At 36.1% G+C, this 26599-nt stretch overlaps 2 protein-coding genes across 2 annotated transcripts in view; one reads left to right on the top strand and one right to left on the bottom strand.

Annotated features, from left to right (window-relative positions):
* The window catches only part of LOC133795763 (uncharacterized), a 51913-nt gene extending 35483 nt beyond the window's left edge, over positions 1-16430 (bottom strand). Inside the window, exons 1-3 of the mRNA XM_062233218.1 lie at positions 16252-16430; positions 16077-16164; positions 15796-15999 (exon numbers count right to left, since the gene is read on the bottom strand). Of these exons, the coding sequence (XP_062089202.1) occupies positions 15796-15999; positions 16077-16164; positions 16252-16331 (372 nt within the window). The 5' untranslated portion in view covers positions 16332-16430. The remainder of the gene's footprint in view (positions 1-15795; positions 16000-16076; positions 16165-16251) is intronic.
* Positions 16431-22321: 5891 nt separating this feature from the next.
* On the top strand, positions 22322-23746 carry LOC133793939 (zinc finger protein ZAT1-like). The gene has a single exon (XM_062231164.1). The coding sequence runs from the start codon at positions 22554-22556 to the stop codon at positions 23442-23444; it is 891 nt and encodes a 296-aa protein (XP_062087148.1). The 5' UTR covers positions 22322-22553; the 3' UTR covers positions 23445-23746.
* The last annotated feature ends 2853 nt before the right edge of the window (positions 23747-26599 follow it).

The raw sequence follows: 26599 nt of genomic DNA on the forward strand, positions 1-26599 counted from the left end.
TTAACAGGCAACATAACACTTATTGCACTGAATTTTGACCTCATACATCGACCCAAAACACCTCCAAATGCAACCAAAATTTTTGGGTATTCTTATATACTCTAAAGTAACACTTCGAACCCAAAAGTATAATTTTAAAATGCCTGCAACAAAAGCCAAGCCGCTCATGTTAACTTTAGTTATGATTTTGCACTACTTTGTGCATAACTAATTTCACTATATATTTATCAAATTCTAACACTACTAGTATTTAATTAAATATACCTTTCTGCTAATTTTAATTTACTACATACTATTTTAGTTCATCATCTATAATCTTAATACTTTCGTACACATACAAAATTATAGTCGCATTAATGACTGAAGGATTTTATGATATTTATAAGGGCTTGTTTAGCTAAGCTTATGCTTTTGGCTTTGAGCTTCTCAAAAGCTCTTTCCCAAGAAGCTACAAAGATTAGCTTCTCTTTAAAGAGCCTTTTAGAGTCAAAAGCTAAAGTACATTGGAAATCCAACCAAGTCCTTAAAGTATTTTTAACCTTTAAAAGTCTAGCCAACTAAGACCTATGTATAATATTATTCAATAAATAATAAACAATAACTATATATAAAAATATTTCTTTTATAAATTTCATAAATAAAGTACCAATTATATGCTTTAAGGGCACTATGTACAATAATCTCCTACCTACATCCCATAAAGCAAATGAGGCATCTTGGTTAACCTCACATTGGTACATTACCCTCAAAAGACATAGTAGGTAAAGTATTAGTGAACGGATTCATAAGGTTCTGTTTTGACTTCCGATTTGTGTGTTCTACAAATTCTTGATTCGTGTGTTTCTTCAAGAAGAAAACATGAAAGAAATCAAGAAAATGTAAAATATATTTTTCTACAGACGACGCCAATTATTGATGTGTGAAAAATGTCATAATGCTTATTTTCTATAATTAGAAATATCTAATTACGATAACTTATCGTGAACCATCATTCAATCCCTCGTTCATACATTGGGTTGACTTAGCAACCATTTATGCCATGTTACTATTCAACAATGATAATCACATGTGTTGTAATTATTTTCATTCATTTATTTACTTTTATTTAGCAATGAATACTTTATGGGGCCCATATGAATTTGGGAGAAAACAATGGGAATACTTCCCCTCCCATTTCCTTAAGTAATGACATTGCGGGTAAAAAAATTTATTTATTTTATTTTTTATTATTAAAAATTTGAAACAAATTTACCCTAAAAAAATCGTCTCTTTAAACAATATACATTTTCTATAAAAAGAAATTTAGTCAAACTAAATCATTTCAATGAACTTTCCTAGTTATGTAAACAAAATAAAATAAAACAGCGAAACTTGTTATCTTTAAATTGTATTACACTTAACACCCCGTTCTTTTTTTATGGCAAAACTTCCAAAACTATGACTCTGTTAGCAAATTCACACACCCTTTAGTTCCAAAGAATTATCCGCGAGCGAGGATGCACTGGGGTTAAGGTTTTGGAGGAAAAACTCAATTATCTTTACATTTTATTACACTTAACCTCCTGTTCTTTTTTTTTTTTTTTACAGCGAAACCTCCCAAACTACGGTTCTATTGGCAAATCCATAGTCTCCATTAGTTTTTATTGTTATTAGCCAGCGTGGAGCCACACTCTCCGTTAATTTTAAACTATTTTTAAATTATTATAATTAATTTTTTGTAAAACAATCCCAAAATAATTAAAAAAACTAAAAATTAATTTAAAATTAAAATCTCAAAAATCTTCAATAAGCAAGCTTAAACCAAGAATTAATAATTAAATCAAACTAAAAATTAGAAAAATAAATCAAATTATTTCAAAATCAAGTGTTCATCTTCATCACCATCACACAACCTCTAAATTTCATAGTTAACTAAATCTATACAAACAGATAAATTTCACCGTGAAAAACTACAAATGGGGGTCGATTTCTAGGTTTGTGGGTAGGTGGAGGCAGCTGGATGGGTGTCTTAGGCGGCAGATTTATGGGTTTGTGGGGCTGATTTCTTGGTTTAGGTAGTGGTGATGAGCAAGCGTAGGCCGAGGTTTTGGAATTTTTGGCAGATGGGTGGACAGAGAGAAGAGATGGGGTGGCATGTTTCGGTGTGGCCGAGAGTTTGAAAAGTGAGGGAGGGTTCGTGATGCTTGGAGAAGAAGAGAACAATTGTGTTTTTTTTTCTTTCAAGAATGTGGGGTTAAGTATAATAAAATATAAAGGCTAGGGAGTTTTGCCGCCAAACTTTAATCCTATGTGTGTCCTCGCTGACAGATAATGACACTACAAAAAAGGAGACTTTTGCCGGCGCAAATTTGCGCCGGCAAAAGTATGGTTTTGCGCCGGCAAAGAATTGCGTCGTATCTCCGTCGCTAATGTCACTTTTGCCGACGCAAATATAATGCGCCGGCAATGGACTTTTTTGGCGACGAAAAAATACGCCGGTGAAAATATAAATGCGCCGGTAAAAAAATCTGTCACGATATTGTGGAAAACACTTTTAGCGGCGCAATAATGCGCCGGCAATAGTTTAATTTTTTAGTGGCGCATTTTTGCGCCGGTAAAAGTGTATATGTGAAGGTAAGATTGAAACTCTTTGCCGACGTAATTTTGCGCCGGTAAAAGTATTTTTAAAATAATAATTTTTATTAAATTATTAATATTATTTTCAATATATTAATATTAATTAATAATTTTCAATTTTAATATATTAATAATTATTTAATTTTTTAGTAATATTATTTAATTAGAAATAAAAATAAAATTAAAATTTTATAAATAAATAAACAAAAAATTACAACTATTAATATTTATTGTCTCCACCAAACATGAAAATATAAAAGTAATTTAGTAAAATAAATGTCTCATAAATTAAATTTTAAATAAATAGAAAAAAAGTTCTACAAATGAGTACTGGCCGCCTCATCATTCCCGCCCCCATCAGCATCATCGTCCTCGTCCGAATCCTGGTCTGGTAAGTCAACAGTAAAACCAGGAGCCAATTGACCAACCTGCTTCAACAAAGCACTGAGCAGGAGATCTTGACGCCGTTGACGACTCTCAAGTTTAGTCGTATGCTTCTTTAGGTTCTGATTTTCTAGCATAATGTCCTGATTTTGCTGCAAAATGGTGTCCACTTCAGGTGGCAATTGCCCGGACATTTGAGAAGTTGACGAAGATGCTGCCCTCTTTGCGCCAATTGCCTTCAACCTAGGCAACCCCCCAAACCCTTTCTTATAACGCGAGCGGGGTCCAAGGACATCCGTGACAATATCCATATCAGGCGGGAAATGACCGTCGACATTATCGCCGACACAAGAAGCAGCAGATGATGCAGGGGCCGTACTCTGCGATGCTCGACGTTCGGTCATCTCATTCTGCACAATAAAAAGCACGTATTTCGAATTCCAATATAACATTATTTGAAAACCTAACTTATAAATTTTTAATATAACAACATATAAAATATAATTTTATTATCTATCTGCCAACATCCTATCATTAATGACTGCAGACCAGTGATTGAAAAAGAATGTAATTAATTTTGTTCCCGTATCAGGGAGCAAGTGGGCTAAAGTAAATTTGGTCATGAAAATCCATTTCTGATTGAAAATCATGAAAATGTTGTTGATATATACGGTAGGTACAGTTAATTCCATTAATGGGGAATTTACGTCTCCAAACATATACATCAACTACATTTGCATGTTTTTCAGTCAGAAATGGATTTTCATGACCAAATTTACTTTAGCCCGCAAGCTCCCTGATACGGGGACAACATTAGTTACATTCTTTTTTTTTATCTTAGTCCACAATCATTAATCATAAAAATATTGGCACATAGATTATAAAGATTTCATTGTTAAAAATTTAATTAATAATTAATAAATAATTACTAATTGACAACAACAATTAATAATTAATATTTATTAATTATTTACTAAACTTTTTTAAAGTTAAATGATCATAAATTAGTTAAGGTTATGCAACTTACATGTTTTGTCGCCGCTGCATCACTAATCCACTTATCCTTCTTCTTGTGCAGGTGCTCGAATGTGTTGATCATGCTCGGGAGCTGGCCAGTAGATGGGTCCATCTAAAAAAGCAAATTATTTAAACATTGTGACATTTATAATATTTTCGTAAATGTAAGGATATAAGTTATTATAATTTACGTGATCATAAACATGGGCAACGATGGATTTGGAACCGTGTCCTCCTGGTATGGTCATTTTAGCTCGAGCTTCTTTATTTTTCTTCGATATACGCTTCAAAAAGAAAACAGTACTCATTAATCTAAATTGTAATTTTATAATTAAAAATTAATGTAAAATGTACGACATACCTGGTGAGAATCAGAAACCCAAAAATCACACAGAACTGCCCAATCAGAAGAAGTGATCGACACAAAAGGTTTTGACTTCGCTCTCTCATTGTCCACCTCTCCTCCAACATCTACCCTGAAACGCCCTGGATAGCCAAGACCGTTACACTGTGTGTTTATAAGGTGCCAGACTTGCTAATCAAGTTATTTAAGTAAAATCGTGTTACTGAAACAGTGGAGGAACTAGGGTTAAAAGTGTTTTGGTCTCAAAAGTTATATTTTCATTACTAAGCATTGTTTATTTGCATGGGATCCCAAAAATGACAGTTTAAAAGCCATTTACAAAAGTTACAAAGTTTAAATACACTGACTGGCCATACTAAGGCAAAAACGAGCAGTTAGGTAGTCCCTGTCCTGGTCCACTCCTCGATCGTGGTGATCGAACAGCTAGCTATGTACATTTCACCTTGGAGCTCTCCACCTCGGGCTTGGTCCAACCTGCCCTTGCCTTAACCTGCACCATGTAGCACCCGTGAGCCAAGGCCCAGCAAGAAAGCATGATAACATAGTAAGTTCAGCAACACTTAACAAATATTTCACAATGCTCAACCAAGAATTCAACATTACATACATTTATCCAATCAGTAATAACAGTTGTCGTCCAGACAGTCATTCAACTATGTTCATAGTACAACATTCACATTCATAACCAATAGGTTGTCATACCCATCAAATAACATTCAGGGTTCGCGCCCTTAGTCGCACCCTCTATTTGGCACACTGTCTTCGGCTCAATAGAGCCGCCCCCAGTGTAATACTCACTGACTCTGGCCAGCTTAACCAAGCTCAGTGATAAACAAGCTGCCTCAGCTCCCAGTGGCTGAGCCGCGCCCCAGTGCGCAAATAATGATTCCGACACCCTTAGGCCGGTAATCGCATGTCCCATGGCGTAATAACACCATCTCACGACATGATATACAAATATTGGGAACACTTAGTCCCATCATGACCACATGGTTAATCACATTTACATACTAATACATACCAACATAGGGAACACTTAGTCCCAACCTAACCACATACTCAGGTGCAGCTTTCTTACCTTTCAATTCACTGGTTTCCGATGCCACGAAGCCGCGAGCACGGTCCTCTACCCGGAGCCTCTCCAAAGTCCTAATCACAACACAAACATAATATTCTTTGTCATTAACCAATCCAAGACTACCTTCCCGGTACCTAACCCACACTCTCGGAACCCCCAAAACCTTAGAACAACACCCCGGAGACATCCCCCGAACCCCCAGAGCAAAGGCCAAAAATTGCAAAATATAACACCCTGAAATTTGCCTTGTGCCGCGGCACCACATTCCTTGTGCCGCGGCACCCACCTCCAGAGACCCCTAGGCTGCGGCAAGCAAAAGCCGTGCCGCGGCACACCATCGCAGACCCAGATTTCTGGGTCTCCCTTCGCGTTTTTCCCAAGCCTAACTCACTCCAAATCATCCCCACTTCATACCCAAGCCCCAAAACCTGTTTGAAACCCCACATAGACCAACCAAAAACTTATAAACACTATAACCCAACTCATCTACACGTTTATCCACAGAATTTACACCTAAATTCAAACTCTAATACTTAAACTGAAAGTTAAGAAAAGCACAAACCAGTCCCCTAATTCCTTAAACCACAACAGCCATGAAATTGCAAATACACTTAATACCCTTACCTCAAACAGAAATTCGACTTGAGCTTCCTCCAATCCAAGCTTGAGCTAAGTTCCACCTTAACAAACCAGCTGAATCCCACACAAGAAAAACCATGGCTATTTCTCAATTCCTTTCAAAACCAAATTCAAAACTTAACAGAACAGAGATCAATCCCTTACCTCAGTATAAACCTTGATATAAGCTTGATTCCACACCCCTTAAGCCCTTCTTTAGCCTCAAAGAATTCAGTTCAGCTCCTCTCCCACCTTGCTTCCTAGGTTCTTGATTCCCCCTTTCCTTCTTGCCCTTTCTAGCCTTCCAAAAGCTTAACTTCAGCTTTACTTAGCATAATAAATCGTACATATCTTTTTCCCTCAGCCAAAGACTCTATATTACTGCCAAAAGACCTTTTTAACCTTCCTCAAATATCCTTTTCTAACTAAGCCTCAAGGGTTCACTTGTCTTTTCACCAGCTTTGCAATTCTACCACTTTCCCCATAAAACTTGTTACTCTCTATAGTTACTAATAGTTACACAGGTTACCAAATTACCAGTTACCACTATCTAGCTTTCTAGGACCGTCTCGGCACGTGCATCACACTAGTATCACAGCACCCACGTGGTACGATTCACACATCATAATTATCACATAATATAATTCACATAGTCATATAACATGCTTAAAATCATAATCATCACACATAATTCTCATCATGGCCTCCCGGCACACTAATCAAGGCCCTTAAGCCTTCTTAGTGAATTTGGGTCGTTACAACTATCCCCTCCTAATGAGAATTTCGTCCTCGAAATTCACCTGAGCAATTCAGGACACAAATTCCGCACAACTGATTCCAGCTATCCCGGTCACTCCTTGACCCTACCTTTTCTGGTGTGTTACCTTAACTCAAGGTATAATCTTATTCCTCAAAACCTCAGTCTTTCAATTTTATGCTTAAACCGGTCACCCCACATGGAATATCTTCATCTTAATCTGTAGATCCTTATCAATCAACACATGAGTTTCTCCAATCCATGTCCCTAACATGGAATACAAAATCCACTGCATATAGCTAACGGTGCCCAAAGATGTAGTCAACTTAAAAACGACCTCACTGATCCCTTACCGAATCCAAACAACTTTAATACCCTGGGGTCCATCTAGCTCTTCACCTCTCTATCTCTGGTGACATCCCACGAGAGCTACCATCTTCTACTCGAAACTCCATACTCCTGTTTCCCAATTCAATAAAGCTTTTCCAACTACTTTGAAAAGTGAGTTTCATGCTCTAATCTTTTAATAATCTCAATGATCCCCTGAACTACCTCCAGATCCAGACACAACCTATCACTTATCTCATTCCAACGAAGGGATGATATACAATCCTTCTTATATTCCATTTTATCAAGTGTTCTTCCAATAACTAAATAACTCCCTTTCTCTCTGATTTACCATCAGTCTGAAAATAATAAAACTCGTCAGATTCTGTCTATCTATTCATTACCTTTATTAATCCTCCCAAGACCTGAGAATAATATAAAATCCTTGTTCAATGAAATTAACTCTGAATTCCATGGAGGCTTACCACCCATCTCGCTTAAAGTTCTGAGTACTGGTCAGCTGTATAAATTATTCTTACTGATAAAAGAAAGTTCTCCCCAGACGCTGCTCCATGATGACCCCACCATCTTGACAACCTCTCTGCAATACCTATCACCATTTTTCCTTATTCCCATTATAACATACTCAAAGGTTGCGATGCCTATGACAAACGGCTATCGGAATAAGAATTTTGTTCCTCATTCATTATATTCCTCTCCATCTAGGCCTCTAATACAAAACCTTCAAGTTATTGTATCTTTTTTCCAATATCTGGATGAAAGGACCAAGAGAGTGGTACGAGATTCATCCAGAATTTCCATGTAATTTCGATGTCCACCAGAGTCCAAATTTGGTCCTTATATCACTATAAACTTATACATAACACTGTAGAACCCTTTGCTAATTCAATTAAGGCTTGCTTTTAATTCCTTTCATTTGGGTTTTCCTTAACTGTCATTCTTGTTCCTGTATACGATAATAATTCCAGGTATCCACTGGCTATTAAGCCTACTAGATACTCCATTCTAGTTCCAGTCGGATCCTTTAACCAACACCATGCATAGATCATCACTTCCTCCTGTCTTGAGGTATCATAGCAACACAACAATTGATTCTAATCTGTAAGAAGACGTGAATCTCACCCAACTACCGGTACCATTATGCTTACCTAGGGAAACTCTTACTTCCAAGGCATTCTTCAACCTTAACAAAGCTCTAACCAGAATACATCACTATGCTGTCGATCAAGACAATTACAAGTCCAATTCAGATAATCTTTGAATACTCTTTTCACCTATTTCACAAAAAAAAAACAGTTTGGCACTGACCAAACCCTCAACACATAACCTAGCATCCTCAGTGCCCTTATCCAACATAATAGCAACCTCCTACTTATCCTCTTCCCTGTTCTCCAATTGGTAATAACCAGGTCGAAGATCCCTAATTGCACCTGATCTTTAGCTGGTAATAACCAGATCAAAGATCCTTAACTATTTCTGATCTCTAGCTGGTAATAACCAGATCAAAGATCCTTCCTGAAGTATGTCATCCTACTCAACAATTAAGACCTTAACTCTCACCGTTTTGTTAAAACCATTCAATACAACATCTTAGATCTAATTCCATCCCTGACACCAGTCTTATCCCCAATCCATCTCTTTACGCAGACGAACTCCCTGATGAATTCCTTGGAAACTTATCTGGAAACCCACAAACCAACCCAGTCTGTCTTGTCCCACTGATATAACTCAAGTAGTGTCCATCACATCAACTAAGGCTCTAATCATTTCCCTTGCAGTAGACCTCACACTCCAAATATAAACGCCAGCCACTGCAAGGATTTCCCCTTTTTAAACTCAAGAGTTACCGCCCCTTTCTTACAATCCATCACCGTTCCCCCTGCTTGACCGACTCTTCATGTTCAAAACCCTCACGTTGTAACTGTCCTCAAGGATACTTCAAGTAGTAGCTGATACATTCATCGGTCTTAGTGTGCTTCTGATCAACTCTCTCCGTACCTGATCTCCTCCCTTCCTGTACTTAACCTGGAATACCTTTGAAGAATGAAGTTACTACCCTCTGAAACTTTACCTCTCTAACCCTACTGCTTCAGTCGTGATATCATCAGTATAGTAGTCGTTCACATTCCACTTCTAACTGGGGAGTAATTCAACTAGTCACTAGTGAATCCTGAATGCAAACCATCCATGTCATTTCTTGTTCTCTGCTCATCAGACTTACTCATGTCATTAAAGTACAAACAACTAGAAATCCTTACTAGTAATGCATCACACCCCTCTCGGTACAAGTAACAATTCCCTAAGATGTCTCTTTCCTTGATCCTTGTCTAGTAATAACCAGACCGATAATCAACTCCTAAAGACACCGTCCTGTCTTGTAACGAGGCATTTAAACTCTTCATCCCTAGCAGGCAATATCCACGAGTCCCACGACACAATACTCTACCCAATTCACTTAAAAGTCGCATACTTTTCCAGGCAACTCAATAATTCCTTAAGCCAACCTAATATCACTCCTCATTGCGTCCCTGATACCAACTCCTTCCATACCCAAGTTCCAAGCTGTGGCCGAAAACTGCATTCTTATCTACTTCCCTACTGACTAATCTAATTCCCATTCAGTCCCATCAATATACTTCAAGAAATACTCATGACTATCCAAAGTTGTCCCTAATATAACATATTAACTTCCCTCAACATATACCCATCTGAATCCTTCCTAATAGATGCACAACACCAACTCCTTTCAGCTCTCTTCCCAACCAAAGCAAAGGCTATCCAATCCACTGGTCACTTCTGAGAAACTAACCTTGGGCTTTAAATGAGTAAAGTATCCCAGTCTTCCCTGCCTCAATGGCTAACCTGTGCACTGAACCCCTTTCCTGTCCAAACCAGGAACCATAAAACCACCAAAGGTTCTCATTCTTCCAATCACTGAGTAGCCACACTTACTATATTTCGACGAACGAAAATATCATCACATGTATTCCCTTCACCATAGATAATGAGGCCCTCTCTCTCTACTGCCCAAGCACAGACAACCAACTCAGAGTTTAACTCACAAATGACTTATCATCCTCGGCTTCATCCATTTGTATCGTAATCCAAAGTGGACCGACCAACCCACCAAACTCAGCAATATGTATTATCGCTATCTTGCCACTTTTGACACCCTTTTACCACAATTGCCTAGTAAGGTTACTTATCCCAATTTATCCTTCTCATATCACTAAGAACGGGGTTAGCCACACCCATTCACTAATTGATTCCTGAACAAACCCAAACCTTCCTCGAAACTAGAGGATAAGACTTCCGTACAATAATTCTTGTCTGTTCCTCCTCAGTAACTTGCCTTTTTCATCCATCCAATAAATTCCATCAGACCTCACAGCCTGACTCATAAATCAACAAACACCTGCTGCGAATCTCAAGGGAAGGTGGAGGATTCCAACCCCCAACTGTCATCTTCTATCCCTACCAAAACAAAAACTGAATCCAATTGACCATTCTCAATACATACACCCTGAATTAATCTGTCTTCATCGACTAAACTTCTCAGCCCTGACGTTTATACCAAAAACCAACTCAAGGGCAGATCCAAACAATCATAACAATCAAACACACATAAAACATATTAAACACCCATATTATGCATAAATTATCAAATCTCTTTATCACTAGATGCGTTCATACCTTTTATGCCCTCCATGCCAACAAACGGGTATATCTTATAAGTTCAATTTAACATATAATAACTTGCAATCCCTATATCTCCATTATCCATATATTCAACCACATGCAAGAGCAATACTAATCAACATGCCTAAATAGCACCACACAGCAGTCAAGGGCCAGGCCCCATCAGTATCTCATGCTCCCTATTCATCAAACAGATATCAACAATCATATCTTACTCAAATCATTTAAGCACATCATCATGCATACACAATTACCAAACCCTGAGTTGAGCTTGTCTCCCGCGGCGAATGTACATATCCAGCTAGTCTTCAGGACCCATAAACCTAGGACGCTCTGATACCAAGTTGAAACGCCCTGGATAGCCAAGACCGTTACACTGTGTGTTTATAAGGTGCCAGACTTGCTAATCAAGTTATTTAAGTAAAATCGTGTTACTGAAACAGTGGAGGAACTAGGGTTAAAAGTGTTTTGGTCTCAAAAGTTATATTTTCATTACTAAGCATTGTTTATTTGCATGGGATCCCAAAAATGACAGTTTAAAAGCCATTTACAAAAGTTACAAAGTTTAAATACACTGACTGGCCATACTAAGGCAAAAACGAGCAGTTAGGTAGTCCCTGTCCTGGTCCACTCCTCGATCGTGGTGATCGAACAGCTAGCTATGTACATTTCACCTTGGAGCTCTCCACCTCGGGCTTGGTCCAACCTGCCCTTGCCTTAACCTGCACCATGTAGCACCCGTGAGCCAAGGCCCAGCAAGAAAGCATGATAACATAGTAAGTTCAGCAACACTTAACAAATATTTCACAATGCTCAACCAAGAATTCAACATTACATACATTTATCCAATCAGTAATAACAGTTGTCGTCCAGACAGTCATTCAACTATGTTCATAGCACAACATTCACATTCATAACCAATAGGTTGTCATACCCATCAAATAACATTCAGGGTTCGCGCCCTTAGTCGCACCCTCTATTTGGCACACTGTCTTCGGCTCAATAGAGCCGCCCCCAGTGTAATACTCACTGACTCTGGCCAGCTTAACCAAGCTCAGTGATAAACAAGATGCCTCAGCTCCCAGTGGCTGAGCCGCGCCCCAGTGCGCAAATAATGATTCCGACACCCTTAGGCCGGTAATCGCATGTCCCATGGCGTAATAACACCATCTCACGACATGATATACAAATATTGGGAACACTTAGTCCCACATGACCACATGGTTAATCACATTTACATACTAATACATACCAACATAGGGAACACTTAGTCCCAACCTAACCACATACTCAGGTGCAGCTTTCTTACCTTTCAATTCACTGGTTTCCGATGCCACGAAGCCGCGAGCACGGTCCTCTACCCCGAGCCTCTCCAAAGTCCTAATCACAACACAAACATAATATTCTTTGTCATTAACCAATCCAAGACTACCTTCCCGGTACCTAACCCACACTCTCGGAACCCCCAAAACCTTAGAACAACACCCCGGAGACATCCCCCGAACCCCCAGAGCAAAGGCCAAAAATTGCAAAATATAACACCCTGAAATTTGCCTTGTGCCGCGGCACCACATTCCTTGTGCCGCGGCACCCACCTCCAGAGACCCCTAGGCCGTGGCAAGCAAAAGCCGTGCCGCGGCACACCATCGCAGACCCAGATTTCTGGGTCTCCCTTCGCGTTTTTCCCAAGCCTAACTCACTCCAAATCATCCCCACTTCATACCCAAGCCCCAAAACCTGTTTGAAACCCCACATAGACCAACCAAAAACTTATAAACACTATAACCCAACTCATCTACACGTTTATCCACAGAATTTACACCTAAATTCAAACTCTAATACTTAAACTGAAAGTTAAGAAAAGCACAAACCAGTCCCCTAATTCCTTAAACCACAACAGCCATGAAATTGCAAATACACTTAATACCCTTACCTCAAACAGAAATTCGACTTGAGCTTCCTCCAATCCAAGCTTGAGCTAAGTTCCACCTTAACAAACCAGCTGAATCCCACACAAGAAAAACCATGGCTATTTCTCAATTCCTTTCAAAACCAAATTCAAAACTTAACAGAACAGAGATCAATCCCTTACCTCAGTATAAACCTTGATATAAGCTTGATTCCACACCCCTTAAGCCCTTCTTTAGCCTCAAAGAATTCAGTTCAGCTCCTCTCCCACCTTGCTTCCTAGGTTCTTGATTCCCCCTTTCCTTCTTGCCCTTTCTAGCCTTCCAAAAGCTTAACTTCAGCTTTACTTAGCATAATAAATCGTACATATCTTTTTCCCTCAGCCAAAGACTCTATATTACTGCCAAAAGACCTTTTTAACCTTCCTCAAATATCCTTTTCTAACTAAGCCTCAAGGGTTCACTTGTCTTTTCACCAGCTTTGCAATTCTACCACTTTCCCCATAAAACTTGTTACTCTCTATAGTTACTAATAGTTACACAGGTTACCAAATTACCAGTTACCACTATCTAGCTTTCTAGGACCGTCTCGGCACGTGCATCACACTAGTATCACAGCACCCACGTGGTACGATTCACACATCATAATTATCACATAATATAATTCACATAGTCATATAACATGCTTAAAATCATAATCATCACACATAATTCTCATCATGGCCTCCCGGCACACTAATCAAGGCCCTTAAGCCTTCTTAGTGAATTTGGGTCGTTACATACCCAGTGTTTCTTCATCGTGTGGCGCCAATCAGTCAGATGTTTTTGCATTTGTCTTACCATGGCATCGTTGATTACTGGATTGTCTTCTGGATAAATGAATTTTTCCTAAAATCACAATTAAAATTGGAATTTGTTAAAATATTTTGAAGATAGACAAAATATTTAATAATGAGTTATTAAAGGTTTAAAGAATGCTTACAGATAGTCTCTTTCGAATAACTTCGATATCAGCTGGTTTTACTTGTTCCTAAGCTAGTGTAGTTGGGGGTACGGTGCTACGCAAATAACGAGCCATAGAATTGTTGAACCACTTGCCGTACTTTTGAATAGCTTTTCCAGTTTCTTTATCAAACTCTACTTTCAAATGAGTAACTTTTTTGATGGCCAGCTCCTTCTCGATATTGGCACCGTAATAAGCTCCCCTGCCTCTCTTGGAGCCACCACCTGTGTCATTACTTGTTTCGGCCATTCTACATTAAAATATTCATTAATTAACTAATTCAAATTATGTATGTCTATTGTTTTTTGTTATAAAATTAACATTTATTCATTATGGTATTTCCAAACCTACCCTATTCCGACCTAGTGGATCCCTTGGAGATAGTAAGAAGTCATGTACTTCTCCTCAGTTTTTTAAAATGTTTATCAAACATTTTAAAAAAATGAGGAGCAGTACATGAATACATTGTCTATCCCCAAGACATCCACTAGGTGCATCACTATTATTTTTTGTTATTGAATTAACATTTTATTACTTATTGTCTTTCCTAACCTACCCTATTCCGACCTAGTAGATCCCTTGGAGATAGTAAGCAGACATGTGCGACTACACACTTTTTCAAAATATTTCATCAAACATTTTGAAAAAATGAGTAGCAGTACATGAATACATTGTCTATCCCCAAGGCATCCACTAGGTGCATCACTATTATTTTTTGTTATTGAATTAACATTTTATTACTTATTGTCTTTCCCAACCTACCCTATTCCGACCTAATAGATCCCTTGGAGATAGTAAGCAGACATGTGCGACTACCCATTTTTTCAACATATTTCATCAAATATATTGAAAAAATGAGTACCAGTACATGAATACATTGACTATCCCCAAGGCATCCACTAGGTGCATCGCTATTATTTTTTGTTATTGAATTAACATTTTATTACTTATTGTCTTTCCCAACCTACCATATTCCGACCTAGTAGATCCCTTGGAGATAGTAAGCAGACATGTGCGACTACCCATTTTTTCAACATATTTCATCAAATATATTGAAAAAATGAGTAGCAGTACATGAATACATTGTCTATCCCCAAGGCATCCACTAGGTGCATCACTATTATTTTTTGTTATTGAATTAACATTTTATTACTTATTGTCTTTCCCAACCTACCCTATTCCGACCTAATAGATCCCTTGGAGATAGTAAGCAGACATGTGCGACTACCCATTTTTTCAACATATTTCATCAAATATATTGAAAAAATGAGTACCAATACATGAATACATTGACTATCCCCAAAGCATCCAATAGGTGCATGTGTACCTATATCTGATACTATCATTAATTAATGATAATAAATAAACTTTTCATTGAATTAAATAAAAAGTTACATACACTTGTTTAAATTACATATCACTGTCCTCATCATCACTAACTACAACATCATTACGAACATCACTATCACTATCACTATCGACTAGAACATTATCGTCATCCTCATCGTCTTCATACTCGACCAACGTGTCGTCTTCAAATTCAACTTCATCATCGGCAACAAATTCATCTGAACCTTCGCCAACCAAATCATCAACGTTGTGCACTTCAGTGGCATTGACATCAACCCGATCATACTGAAGATTATCAAAAATTGGAAGTTCTACCCACAACTGAAATGAAGAAGAATTAACTTCTTGCAATATTGGTATATCATTTGTGGTCTCAGTATCATCAACATCGGAATTTGTGAAATCCCATACATTCCTTGGAATGTATTCATTAACGAGCCTCCAATCATCCCCATTTTTCACATCTCGAAGATAATACACCAACTTCGCTTGAGATGCGAGAACGAAAGGATCATCTTTATAACATTCTTCTTTCACATATACGCTCGTAAAATTGGATTCCACTTTAATTCTACTTGTATTGAACCATCTACACTTGAATAGGACAACACTGTAACCCATCAAGTAGGACAATTCAATTACTTCTTCCAAAACTCCATAGTAGTTCACTCCTTCCTCACTTGGCACCATTACACCGCAATTTTGTGTTTTAAGCTTCATATCACGACCACGAGTCACAAATTTCACACCATTCACTATCATCCCTGGATATGAATACACGGTGCCGCTTGATTTGTTTGCGAGAGCATACAATTCATTATTCACTTCAGTAGGTGTTGACTCATGCAAACCGTTCACCTATCAACATTAACATTGAAAGTTAGTTTTGGATTGACTAATTGGGGTTTCAGAAAAGAATTGACTAATATACATACTCTTTCTTTGAACCACTGAGGAAAATCAGTTTTTTGTTGAACTTCAAGATTCAAGCCCCCCCGTCTTCTTAATTCATCCATATGCTCACTACAAATGAACAAAAAAACTATGATTTTGGCATTTACTCGGTATATAAACCAAACATCATTATTGAAAAAATACTAGAAAACACACCTAAGGTACTCCTTAATTTCGGCACAATTGTTCAAGATATACCACTCAGCCTTTTGCTTTAACTGCGGATTGAGGAGCATATTTGATTTCTTACCAAATGGACGACCAACAGCCTTATAAATAGAATATTCCCGATTTGGTTGGGATTCAACGCGATCGTCATTCCTCTCAGGTCGATTGAATCGAGTCTCAACCCCCCGCAGGTACATTGAGCAAAAGGTTAAAGCCTCGTTCACCACGTAAGCTTCTGCGATTGAACCTTCGAGACGTGCACGATTTCTTACATATTGTTTATAAACTCCCATCGAACGTTCAATGGGATACATCCACCTAAAGTGCACGGGACCGCCAAGAATTGCCTCTTTCGGAAGGTGCAAAACCAAATGCACCATAATATCGAAAAATGCTGGAGGAAATATCATTTCCAACTTGCATAAAATGGTGATAATGTCTGTCTCCATCTTCTCAAGGTCTTTCACATTCAAAGTCCGTGCACAAAGTTTTTTGAAAAAACCGCACAACTCAATAATTGGCTTCCGAACTTCCGGAACCAAAAACGACCTAAGTGCGGCGGGCAACAACGGCTGAAACAACACGTGGCAATCATGTGATTTCAACCCAGTTATCTTGCCATCATTGACATTGACATTCTTCGAAAGGTTTGCAGCAAAACCGTCCGGGAATTCAACTGACTTCACAAATTCACAGAAAACTCGACGCTCCGGGACACTGAGGGTGTAACTGGCGTGCGGTTTCTTCCACTTGTTTCCCTCTTTGCGGAGGTGGAGTTTTTCCCTAATTTTCATGTCTGCTAGATCAAGTCTTGCCTTGTCAGTGTCTTTAGATTTTCCCTCTAAGTTCAACAAAGTTCCCAAGACACTGTCGCAAACATTCTTCTCAATGTGCATTACGTCCAAATTATGCCTCAACAATAACTCCTTCCAATAATCAAGCTCGAAAAATATGCTCTTCTTCGACCAATTAAGTTCAATCGGAGCCCTTTTGCGTTTCACACCACCAAATTCTTTGTGTTTCCCAGGATGTCTAATCAGCAAATTCTCTAATTGCTTCAAAACATCATCACCGGAGTAATGTTTCGGTGGTGGCCTGAGTTCCCTGTTACCGTCGAATAGTGCTCGTTTGCTCCTCCATTCATGATCCATATCAAGAAATCTCCTATGGCCAATGTATGCAATTTTACTTCTAATCCCTACAGAGGGAGTTTCTTCATTGCATGTGGGACACGCCTTGTACCCTTTTGTGCTCCACCCAGACATCATAGCATAAGCTGGGTAGTCGTTAATGGTCCACAAGACTGCTGCACGCATATTGAACAATGTACTATTGTATGCATCTCTTGTCTCGACACCATTCATCCATAACTCCTTCAACTCGTCAACCAAAGGTCTCATATAGACATCGATATCTTTTCCAGGTGAAGAAGGACCTGGAATAAGAATAGACAACATTAATGACTGTGGTTTCATGCACTTCCACGGCGGCAAGTTGTATGGGACAAGTATTACAGGCCACATGCTGTAAGAGTTGCTCATGTTCCCAAAAGGATTGAAACCATCTGTAGCCAACCCAAGCCTAACATTTCGAGGTTCGGCTGCGAAAGATGGGTACAACTCATCAAGGTGCTTCCACGCCTTACTGTCAGCGGGGTGCCTCATCACACCATCTTCCCTTGGCCTTTTAGAATAGTGCCATCTCATATCCTCTGCAGTATATCTGGAACTGTACAGCCTTTTCAATCTCGGCGTCAACGGAAAGTACCGCATGACCTTATGGGCCACTTTCTTCCCGTTCCCACGATTATCTTGCCAGCGACACTCACCACAAACCGGACAGAATTCCAAATTCGCATTCTCCTTCCAAAACAGTGCACAGTCATGCTTGCAAGCATCGATGGACTCATATCCCAATCCAATACTCCGCAACTTTGCCTTCGCCTCATAGTTAGACTTAGGTAAAATTGTTCCGTCAGGCATAGCGTCGACTAACAATTCCAGCAAACCATCAAAGTAATGATTGCTGCACTTGTTAATTACTTTGAGATGCATCAGCTTCACCAAGAAGTTCAACGCGGAATACTTTCGGCAACCCGGGTACAGTTCACTTGACATCTCCTTAAATAAATTGTCATACTTGTCGCGATGTTGAGGATCATCTTGGGGAGGATCATTATAGTTTCCATGGGGAACGTCATCTTCAGCGTAAACATCCTCCAGGATATCCGCTATCTCATCTCTATCATGATCTCGTACCACAGCTGGTGGCGACGGCAGCGCCTCTCCATGGTAATGCCACACTTTGTAGGACTGTACGATGCCATTGTTGAATAAATGCATCGAAATTGCATTTATAGGCTGGAACTTAACATTCCCACATTTCTTGCACGGACAGCGAACCAAACCCCGATCGTTCAACTGATTTTTGGCGATATCGAAGAACTCCTTAACACCATTTCTATACTCCAGAGACCAACGATTCCTCGCACTCATCCAGCTTCTGTCGCTTGCCATCTTTAAGCGAAATAATTAAGAAAATATTAATAATTGTCTTAAAATAAGGGAAATGATAGTCAAAGTATTTCATGACTGTTTGTCTCCCTAATTATCACTAACTGATAATAATATCCTATCTCTGGCAAAAATAATTATTTATAGAGATATTTCTGGCTAAATTACTCAAACTTACAACTTACTAACACTTAAATGACACGTGACACCACATGATTGGTACACATTATTATTATTATTATTATTTTAAATAATTTTTCATAAAAAAAAACATTTTATATTTTTTATTTTTTTTAAAAAATCCAATTTATTGTTTTCCAATTTAAAGGTAACAAAAAATAATTTTTTTTTTCATTTTTTACAAAAAAAAAATCAAATTTGCTGCTTTTAATCAATTATTTAGGATTAAGTAAAAAAAATATTTAATCTTAAATTATTGCTTAGATTTTAAACAAAATTACTTAATCTTTAATTGAAAACAAGTAGACAAAATGATAAATAGGAAGATTTTAATAATAATAAATTAAAAATTTTGAGGATATTAACAATATAAAATTAAATTTTAAAAAAAATGTATTTTTCATACTTAATCTTAAGTTGAAAAAAATTTTGAATTTTTTTTTAAAAAATGTAAATTTTATTTTTTTGTTAAATTAAAAAATATTTTAAGAATAATAACAAATTTTATCAATCATGTACTGCCACGTGTCCGTTGACTAGTCTACTTTAACATTTACTTATTTATTACTTTTAATTTAAAATTAATTTAATTATACATTAATCTCCATTTTGTAATTTTTTATTAAATTCTTTAATTTGTATTGGATTATTTACTTAATCAATAATAATTTTATTATATTTATATTTTATTAAATCATTTATATTTTTAACTTTTTCAATTACAAAACATCTAATATTAATGTTAAAATTAATTATTAATTATTAATTATTATGATTGGTAATTTTATTTTATTTAAATTATAGTTAAAAATTATTTTTTTGATGAATTTTTAATTATACTTAAATATTTATTTAATTAATTATTAAACTTTTATTAATTTTACTAACTCCAACAAAAATTGGGCAGCATAACGACTATATTTCAAACTATCCCAAAAATTTAAAAACCTACAAATTAAACACATATATAACCAGAATAGTCCCAGAGCAATATACAGAACATTCTCATAACATGCACAACATAAACCAAGATTAATAACATATATCAAATCTTTCTATATCAGTAACATCAAAACAATTTATTTAGTAAATATTTATAAACAAATAATATTTAATATAAAAAATATAATATATATTTTTTTTTAATATACACAATCTAATCTATTTTTTAATATACATATTAAGCATTAAAATTAAAAAAATATACATTCTCAAATCAAATTTTTTTTAATAAATACTAAAATTATATTTTCTTTTTCATTATTAATATCATTTTTTTAAAACTACACATTTATTTATTTTATAAACAGAAAAATATAATTATAATAACAAATATCACACACATACATTTATATTAATCAATTTCTACAAAAATTTAACATTAAATAAACATATATACACACCCATTTACAGAAATACATAAACATATATCCATATACAAACATATATACAGATATATATATAAAAAAAAAAAACAAATTTAAGTATATATATATATATTCAGATATAACTAATATATATATATATTCGGATATAACTAATATATATAAATATATACATATATATAAACTAATATATATAAATATATACATATATATAAACTAATATATATAAATATATACATATATATATTCGGATATAACTAATATATATAAATATATACATATATATATATAATCATATATAAATATATATATATAAACCGAAATATATATAAACATATATAAATATATATATATATATATAAACTAACCTTTGCATTTGTTTCACCGAGAGAGTTACAACACACCTGTTCATAGGGAGAGAATAACAAAAAAAAAATACAATTACAAAACATAATATTGAGAAAAAAATCCAAAAATGTTAAAAAATTTCTCATTTTACTAACCTTGAGAGATGCTTCAATATATAACTTGAGCCACGGCGTGGGATTATGGGACACCGGTGGTCGGAGACTATCACAGAGGAGAGAGAGAGAGCTTTGCTTTCACAAACACAGAACAGAAATGGGGAAGAAGGAGGCTGCGGCTGAGATATATCGTTAAGACTTTTTCCGGCGCGTTTCGTTGCGCCGGCAAAAGTCTAAAACTGCGCCGGCAAAAGTGTTTAAGTAAACCCTAAAGTAAAACGATGTCGTTTTAATTATCTCGACTTTTGCCGGCGCGTTTTTTCACTTTTGCCGGCGCAACGAAACGCGCCGGCAAAAGTAAGCCCACCTACTTTTTATTTCAAACGTGTAAAAATTTAAAAACACGTTGACTTTTGCCGGCGCGTTAGGTGAAATGCGCCGGCAAAAGTTTGTACGCTTATTTTGAAAAATCTGGCATTACTTTTGCCGGCGCAACCCCGACTTGCGCCGACAAAAGTCATCTTTTCCGGCGTTAATTGCGCCGGCATAGGGTTTGATTTTTGCCGGCGCAATTCATGAATTGCGCCGGTGAAAGTGATTTTTGCCGGCGCAATTCCGAATTACGCCGGCAAAGAACTGGTTTCTTGTAGTGTGATTTGGAACTAATGGGTATATGGATTTTCTAATAGACATGTTTTGTCGAAAAAAAAGGAGAATAAGGGGTTAAGTGCAATAAAATATAAAAATAAGGGGGTTTGCCGCCAATTACTCGGTAAAATATTTTCAATTCCCTTTAACTTAGTTTAATAAACAACATAATAAAATAATGATTTTGATTTTTCAATATTTTATTCAATTAATTTATTCTGATTACGATTACACAGTTTAGCAAACGTGGAATTAATGTAATCTTCAACCAAAGGAATGGAAAGAACCATTCAAGGTACTTATTAATTTTATTATTTAAAAGAAAGCATAATTAAAAATTAACAAGTTAACAATATACTTATTTTTATTATTATTTTTGTATATTTTATATTTTAAAATTTAAATTTCACTGGACATCTAATTGGATATGTTTCTACCAAACTAATAAGTCTAATTAGAATTCGATTTTTGTAATCTAATCTTTCTATAATTGGATGAGATTATAACCCAATTCAAAAAGTTACATTATATTACATATAAAATATCCATTTATATGATTATTTTAGTTGGGTCTCATTACGGCAGAACTTCCAAAAAAAAAATATTAATGTACATAGACATATATAATCATTATTGGCGAATCTTCCATTTTAGGTATGCAATTTTCCACCATTGATTTGTACAATAAATTTTATTATACATGGTCAACAAATCTATATCCAGAATTTTTTTGTTATTTTTTTCTATTTATAAAAAAGAAGTGTGTAACTTAATTGAATTCAAAGAGATAGGCTCCACACTCATAATGGAAGATTTATCTGTAAAGAAGAGGAATCTTTTTTTTCCTTACCCAAATAAAACTAAAATATTATACACATCATAATTCTGTTGAGAATTACACTCCAGATTTTCCCATGTATATCAATTAAAAAAAATAAACCAGATTTTAAAAAAAAAATTTATAACATTCAAACTAAAATAATAATACCAAATATGATGATTTCACCAAAACAAATGGTGTACATAAATTCAGAAAAGCCCTATATGTAAATTACATATATATATTCATTCTGGACATTCTGCTTTTGTTGCTTTCATATATGGAATGCGTTCACATACTGCCTTTAGCCTTCTCTCTTGTTCACACATTTATAAGAACCTTACTACTGCTCTTACAACTACTCTTACTATCCAACAAAAGCACTAATATGAAAGTATGTGAGATTTGCTGTAAGCGTTTCTCCAATGGCAAAGCCTTGGGTGGTCACATGAGATCTCACATGGCAAAGCTTCCTCTGCCACTGCCGCCGCCGCTGCCGATTGATGATACCATATCTCAGTCTGCATCTTCATCTTATAAGACTTTACAAATGTCATCTGATAGTGAGACTGAGAGCGACCAATCATCTTATTATGAATACGTCAAGAAGAGGAAGGATACTGTCATGGCAGCCACATCTGGGAGGAGATCCAAACGGCGTCGTTTGTCGGCTGTTGGTCGTTGTGATGATAACGATGAAGTCTTATCTGTAGAAGAAGCCGCCATGTTTTTAATGGATCTTTCCAACGACACATGGTGCAGAAAGAAAAAGGAAAGTGGGGAAGTACAACCAATGTTTAAGTGTGGAACGTGTCGAAAAGTATTTAGTTCTTATCAAGCTCTTGGTGGACACAAAGCCAATCATAAGAAAATCAAGAAGTATAATTATGAAGAGGAAGAAGAATACAAAGAAGAAGAAGAAGAAGAAGAAGAAGAAAAGGTTAAAGTAAGTGCTGAAAATAGAGCACTAGTTCCTCAAGCTCTCGAGCCTGCCCGGAAAAAAACATTTCAGTGCTCATTTTGCTCAAAAAATTTCAGTTCGGGTCAAGCACTTGGTGGACACAAAAAGATTCACTACTCTACTAATTTACCAATTATTACTAGTACTACCACTAGTAGAAAGTTTAATTTGATGATAGATCTTAATAAATTTCCATTGGAAGTTGAATGATGTACTGAGACAATGTTTTATTTTATTTTTTAGGTTAGCTATTTGGTTTTTAGTTTTATGCATATTTTGAATGTTTTCAATTAGTCTATCTGTATTTTGAATAGCTCTAAACTGGTGCGTGAATGTGGTTGTGCATTTGCCTCTTCATTTTTTTTCCTTATTAGATTAAACACATTGATTTTTTTTTTAATTTTTTTTTTTTGAATGTTTTTGAATTTTCCCGAAAGAAACTGCTGGTAATACAGATACTTAATTCTATTCTACTTTCCAAGTCACACGTTTTACACATTTTATTCTTATCTTAATCATGTATGCAATGCTACCAATTTTTTATATTTTTTTAACAATGAACAGTTCATTGAAAATAATTGAGTGTAATACATGGAAAATCTTCCATCCATAGTAAACCAAGCAACAAAGACCAATCCAAAGCCACTAGCAATGGCACAACAAAATAAATCAAAAGAAAGTTGGGGAAAAAAATAATTGTTAAGTAAAAGAAAAAATCGGGATAAAAATCCATTCAACTACATAATGACATATAATAAGCTAATAAATTGTGACAGCTAACAAACAATAATGCAAACTTACTAGGAAAAACCAAAATGTGCTAAGGCAACTAATATCCATGGATGTTGTAAGAGAACTCAGATTATAAACATCAAATACATTAGACAGTACGTATTAGTATGGTCTCCAAAGTGGACAAAGAAGACAAATTAAGTGATCAAAAAATGAAGAACCAAATAAAATAAGTAAACAACAAGAAACGAAAGTGTATAAATGCACTAATGTAATGACGGACATATCTAATAGTAAAATTTTGAAATGAAACTAAAGGAAACAGATATTTGAGGAATTACACATACCAAGTAAAGATTTTGAAAGACAACAACAACTTCGCCTATTGAATTCCAGAAAATAGCACCAATTCCAATCGTATTTGATCGTTCATCCAAAGATGCATCAACATTTAACTTATAGAATTCCAACGGAGGATGAATCCAAGTTGTAGTAGAAGTACAAGAAGATGATGATAAGTGAGCTTTAGACAACCTAGACTTCTTAAATTCCTCAAATAAAGCACAAATTCGCAACACGACTACATTGGATGGACTAGAAGAATGCCCATGTGTGATCTGGTTCCGTTTTCCCCAAATGCTGAGAATAGGAAAAAGTCAAAATCTTATTGTGAAAGCACCTCATGTAAAGCCCTAATTTCTCATAATATTATAAAAAACACATTGTTGAATCGTAAAGATAAATGTTGCTCTTTTATTTAAGAAAATATCATAAAGCAAAGGGATCCCATGTTTTTACAAAATAATTAAGGTTTTTAACAAAATTAACTAACCAACATTCGAATTTAAAGAAATAAAAATACTTAAAAGAAAATGTCTTCATAATAAAATCATAGGCCCTTGATCATTCTAGCGGCTACATGATCCTCATGAATATCATTAAGTTCTTTAGGTCCCACTTGCCACCGATCATTCGAAACTCAATTATCTGCACAATAATATCACAAGGAGTGAGCTTCTAAGCCTAGTAAGAAAAATGCATACAAGAAATCATACAATCACATAGTCATAACAAATCATATCATAAGTTCATACAAGATTTCATAACAACACTAATTTATACTAATCATACAAGATCATAATACATTATAAGTCATAATCAAACTCTAAGTCATAAACATATTCTATTAGTCATACGTAAGTCATAATAACAAATTCTAGATCATAACATATTCTATTGGTCATAATAACAAATTCTAGATCATAACATGTTATATTGGTCATAATAACTGTACGCCCTAATTATCCACGGGCTATTAGCGAGCTGAGAGATGACATAATTATATCAGCCACGTGGATGCCACGTACCTGGAGCTGCTGTTACCATGTCCTACCTCTTTAGCTCGAGGTAACCAAAGGCTTACTAAGATTACTAAGGGGTCAGGTCAGAAGTATGGACACCATGGGCTAAGAATACATCAAGCTCGAGGTACGAGCTTGAGTTGGCACCTCGGACCTCTTATAAAGTCAACTACGCAATGTAAACGTGCATATATCAGACATCACGTGTCTGATATATCCCTGAATTCTCAGACATGCAGCATAAACGTGCGTGTTCAGGCACCCGCGACTGGGTTGGGCCGTGCGGCCCATTACCCCCTTACCTATTGATTAGACCACACTTCATTTGTTAGGTTTTAGGAATTAATCATGAATGTCACAGAAGTGACATGATGGGTAAGAAGGTCACGGGATGACCCCCCTTTGCCAACCCCTAGGTGCCTCTCCCTATAAATATGGAGACCCTGGGAGTTGCAAAGGGTTGGATTCGATTTTGTAAAGAAATACCCTATAAAGCATATCAGAAAAACACCAATAATATTGGCTGGTGGACTAGAAGGATTTTAACCTTTGAACCACCTAAAAAAGTATTCGTGTCATCATTTTATTTTAAGATCATTCATCTATTACGGTTCATTACTTAGCACTAATCCCACTCTTTATTCTGTTAATTATCTGTTGGCGAAGAACCGCGTCAACCATAACAGATCACGCAAAAGAAAGAATAAGTGCTTTTAAAGGTTAGAATTCAAGCCCCGGACATCACTTAGGTTTGTCATACAAGTTTTTGGCAACCAAGCCTACTGGACATCACTTAGGTCCGTCATACAATTTTTGGAAACTGAGCCTACCGGACATCACTTAGGTCCTTCATACAATTCTGAACACATGGTCCAGCAACAGTTTTCCCCTTGTACCTGAAACGTTAGGGTCATACAAATCACTTAAATGTCATAACTAAAACTATCTAATTTTCCTTACCTTGAGTGTGTAATAAGAGAAGAAAAAGAGATTGCTTGTACTAATAGATCTCGCAAAAAACCTTATATATAAAAGGAAGAGTTAAGATTAGAGACTATAATAATAACTAAACTTTCAAAAATTCTAAACCTTATAAAAGTCATACCTTTAACCTAGAACCAAAAGATCAATACTTCCAAATCCCGAGCCTCCACAAAAGAGCCTATCTCCAACAACAATACTAAGAGATTGATACTTGGTAATTTCGGCTATATAGTGGTTTGATAGGCTTGTGTATTTTGGCTATATAGAGGTTTATAATGGTTATAATGT

Source organism: Humulus lupulus, chromosome 8, assembly GCF_963169125.1.
Source record: "Humulus lupulus chromosome 8, drHumLupu1.1, whole genome shotgun sequence".
In the NCBI taxonomy this organism is placed as follows: Eukaryota; Viridiplantae; Streptophyta; class Magnoliopsida; order Rosales; family Cannabaceae; genus Humulus; species Humulus lupulus.

Bases quoted from the DNA above. Each gene is read 5' to 3' on its own strand.
- LOC133793939 (XM_062231164.1), top strand. From the start codon at position 22,554: ATGGAATGCGTTCACATACTGCCTTTAGCCTTCTCTCTTGTTCACACA.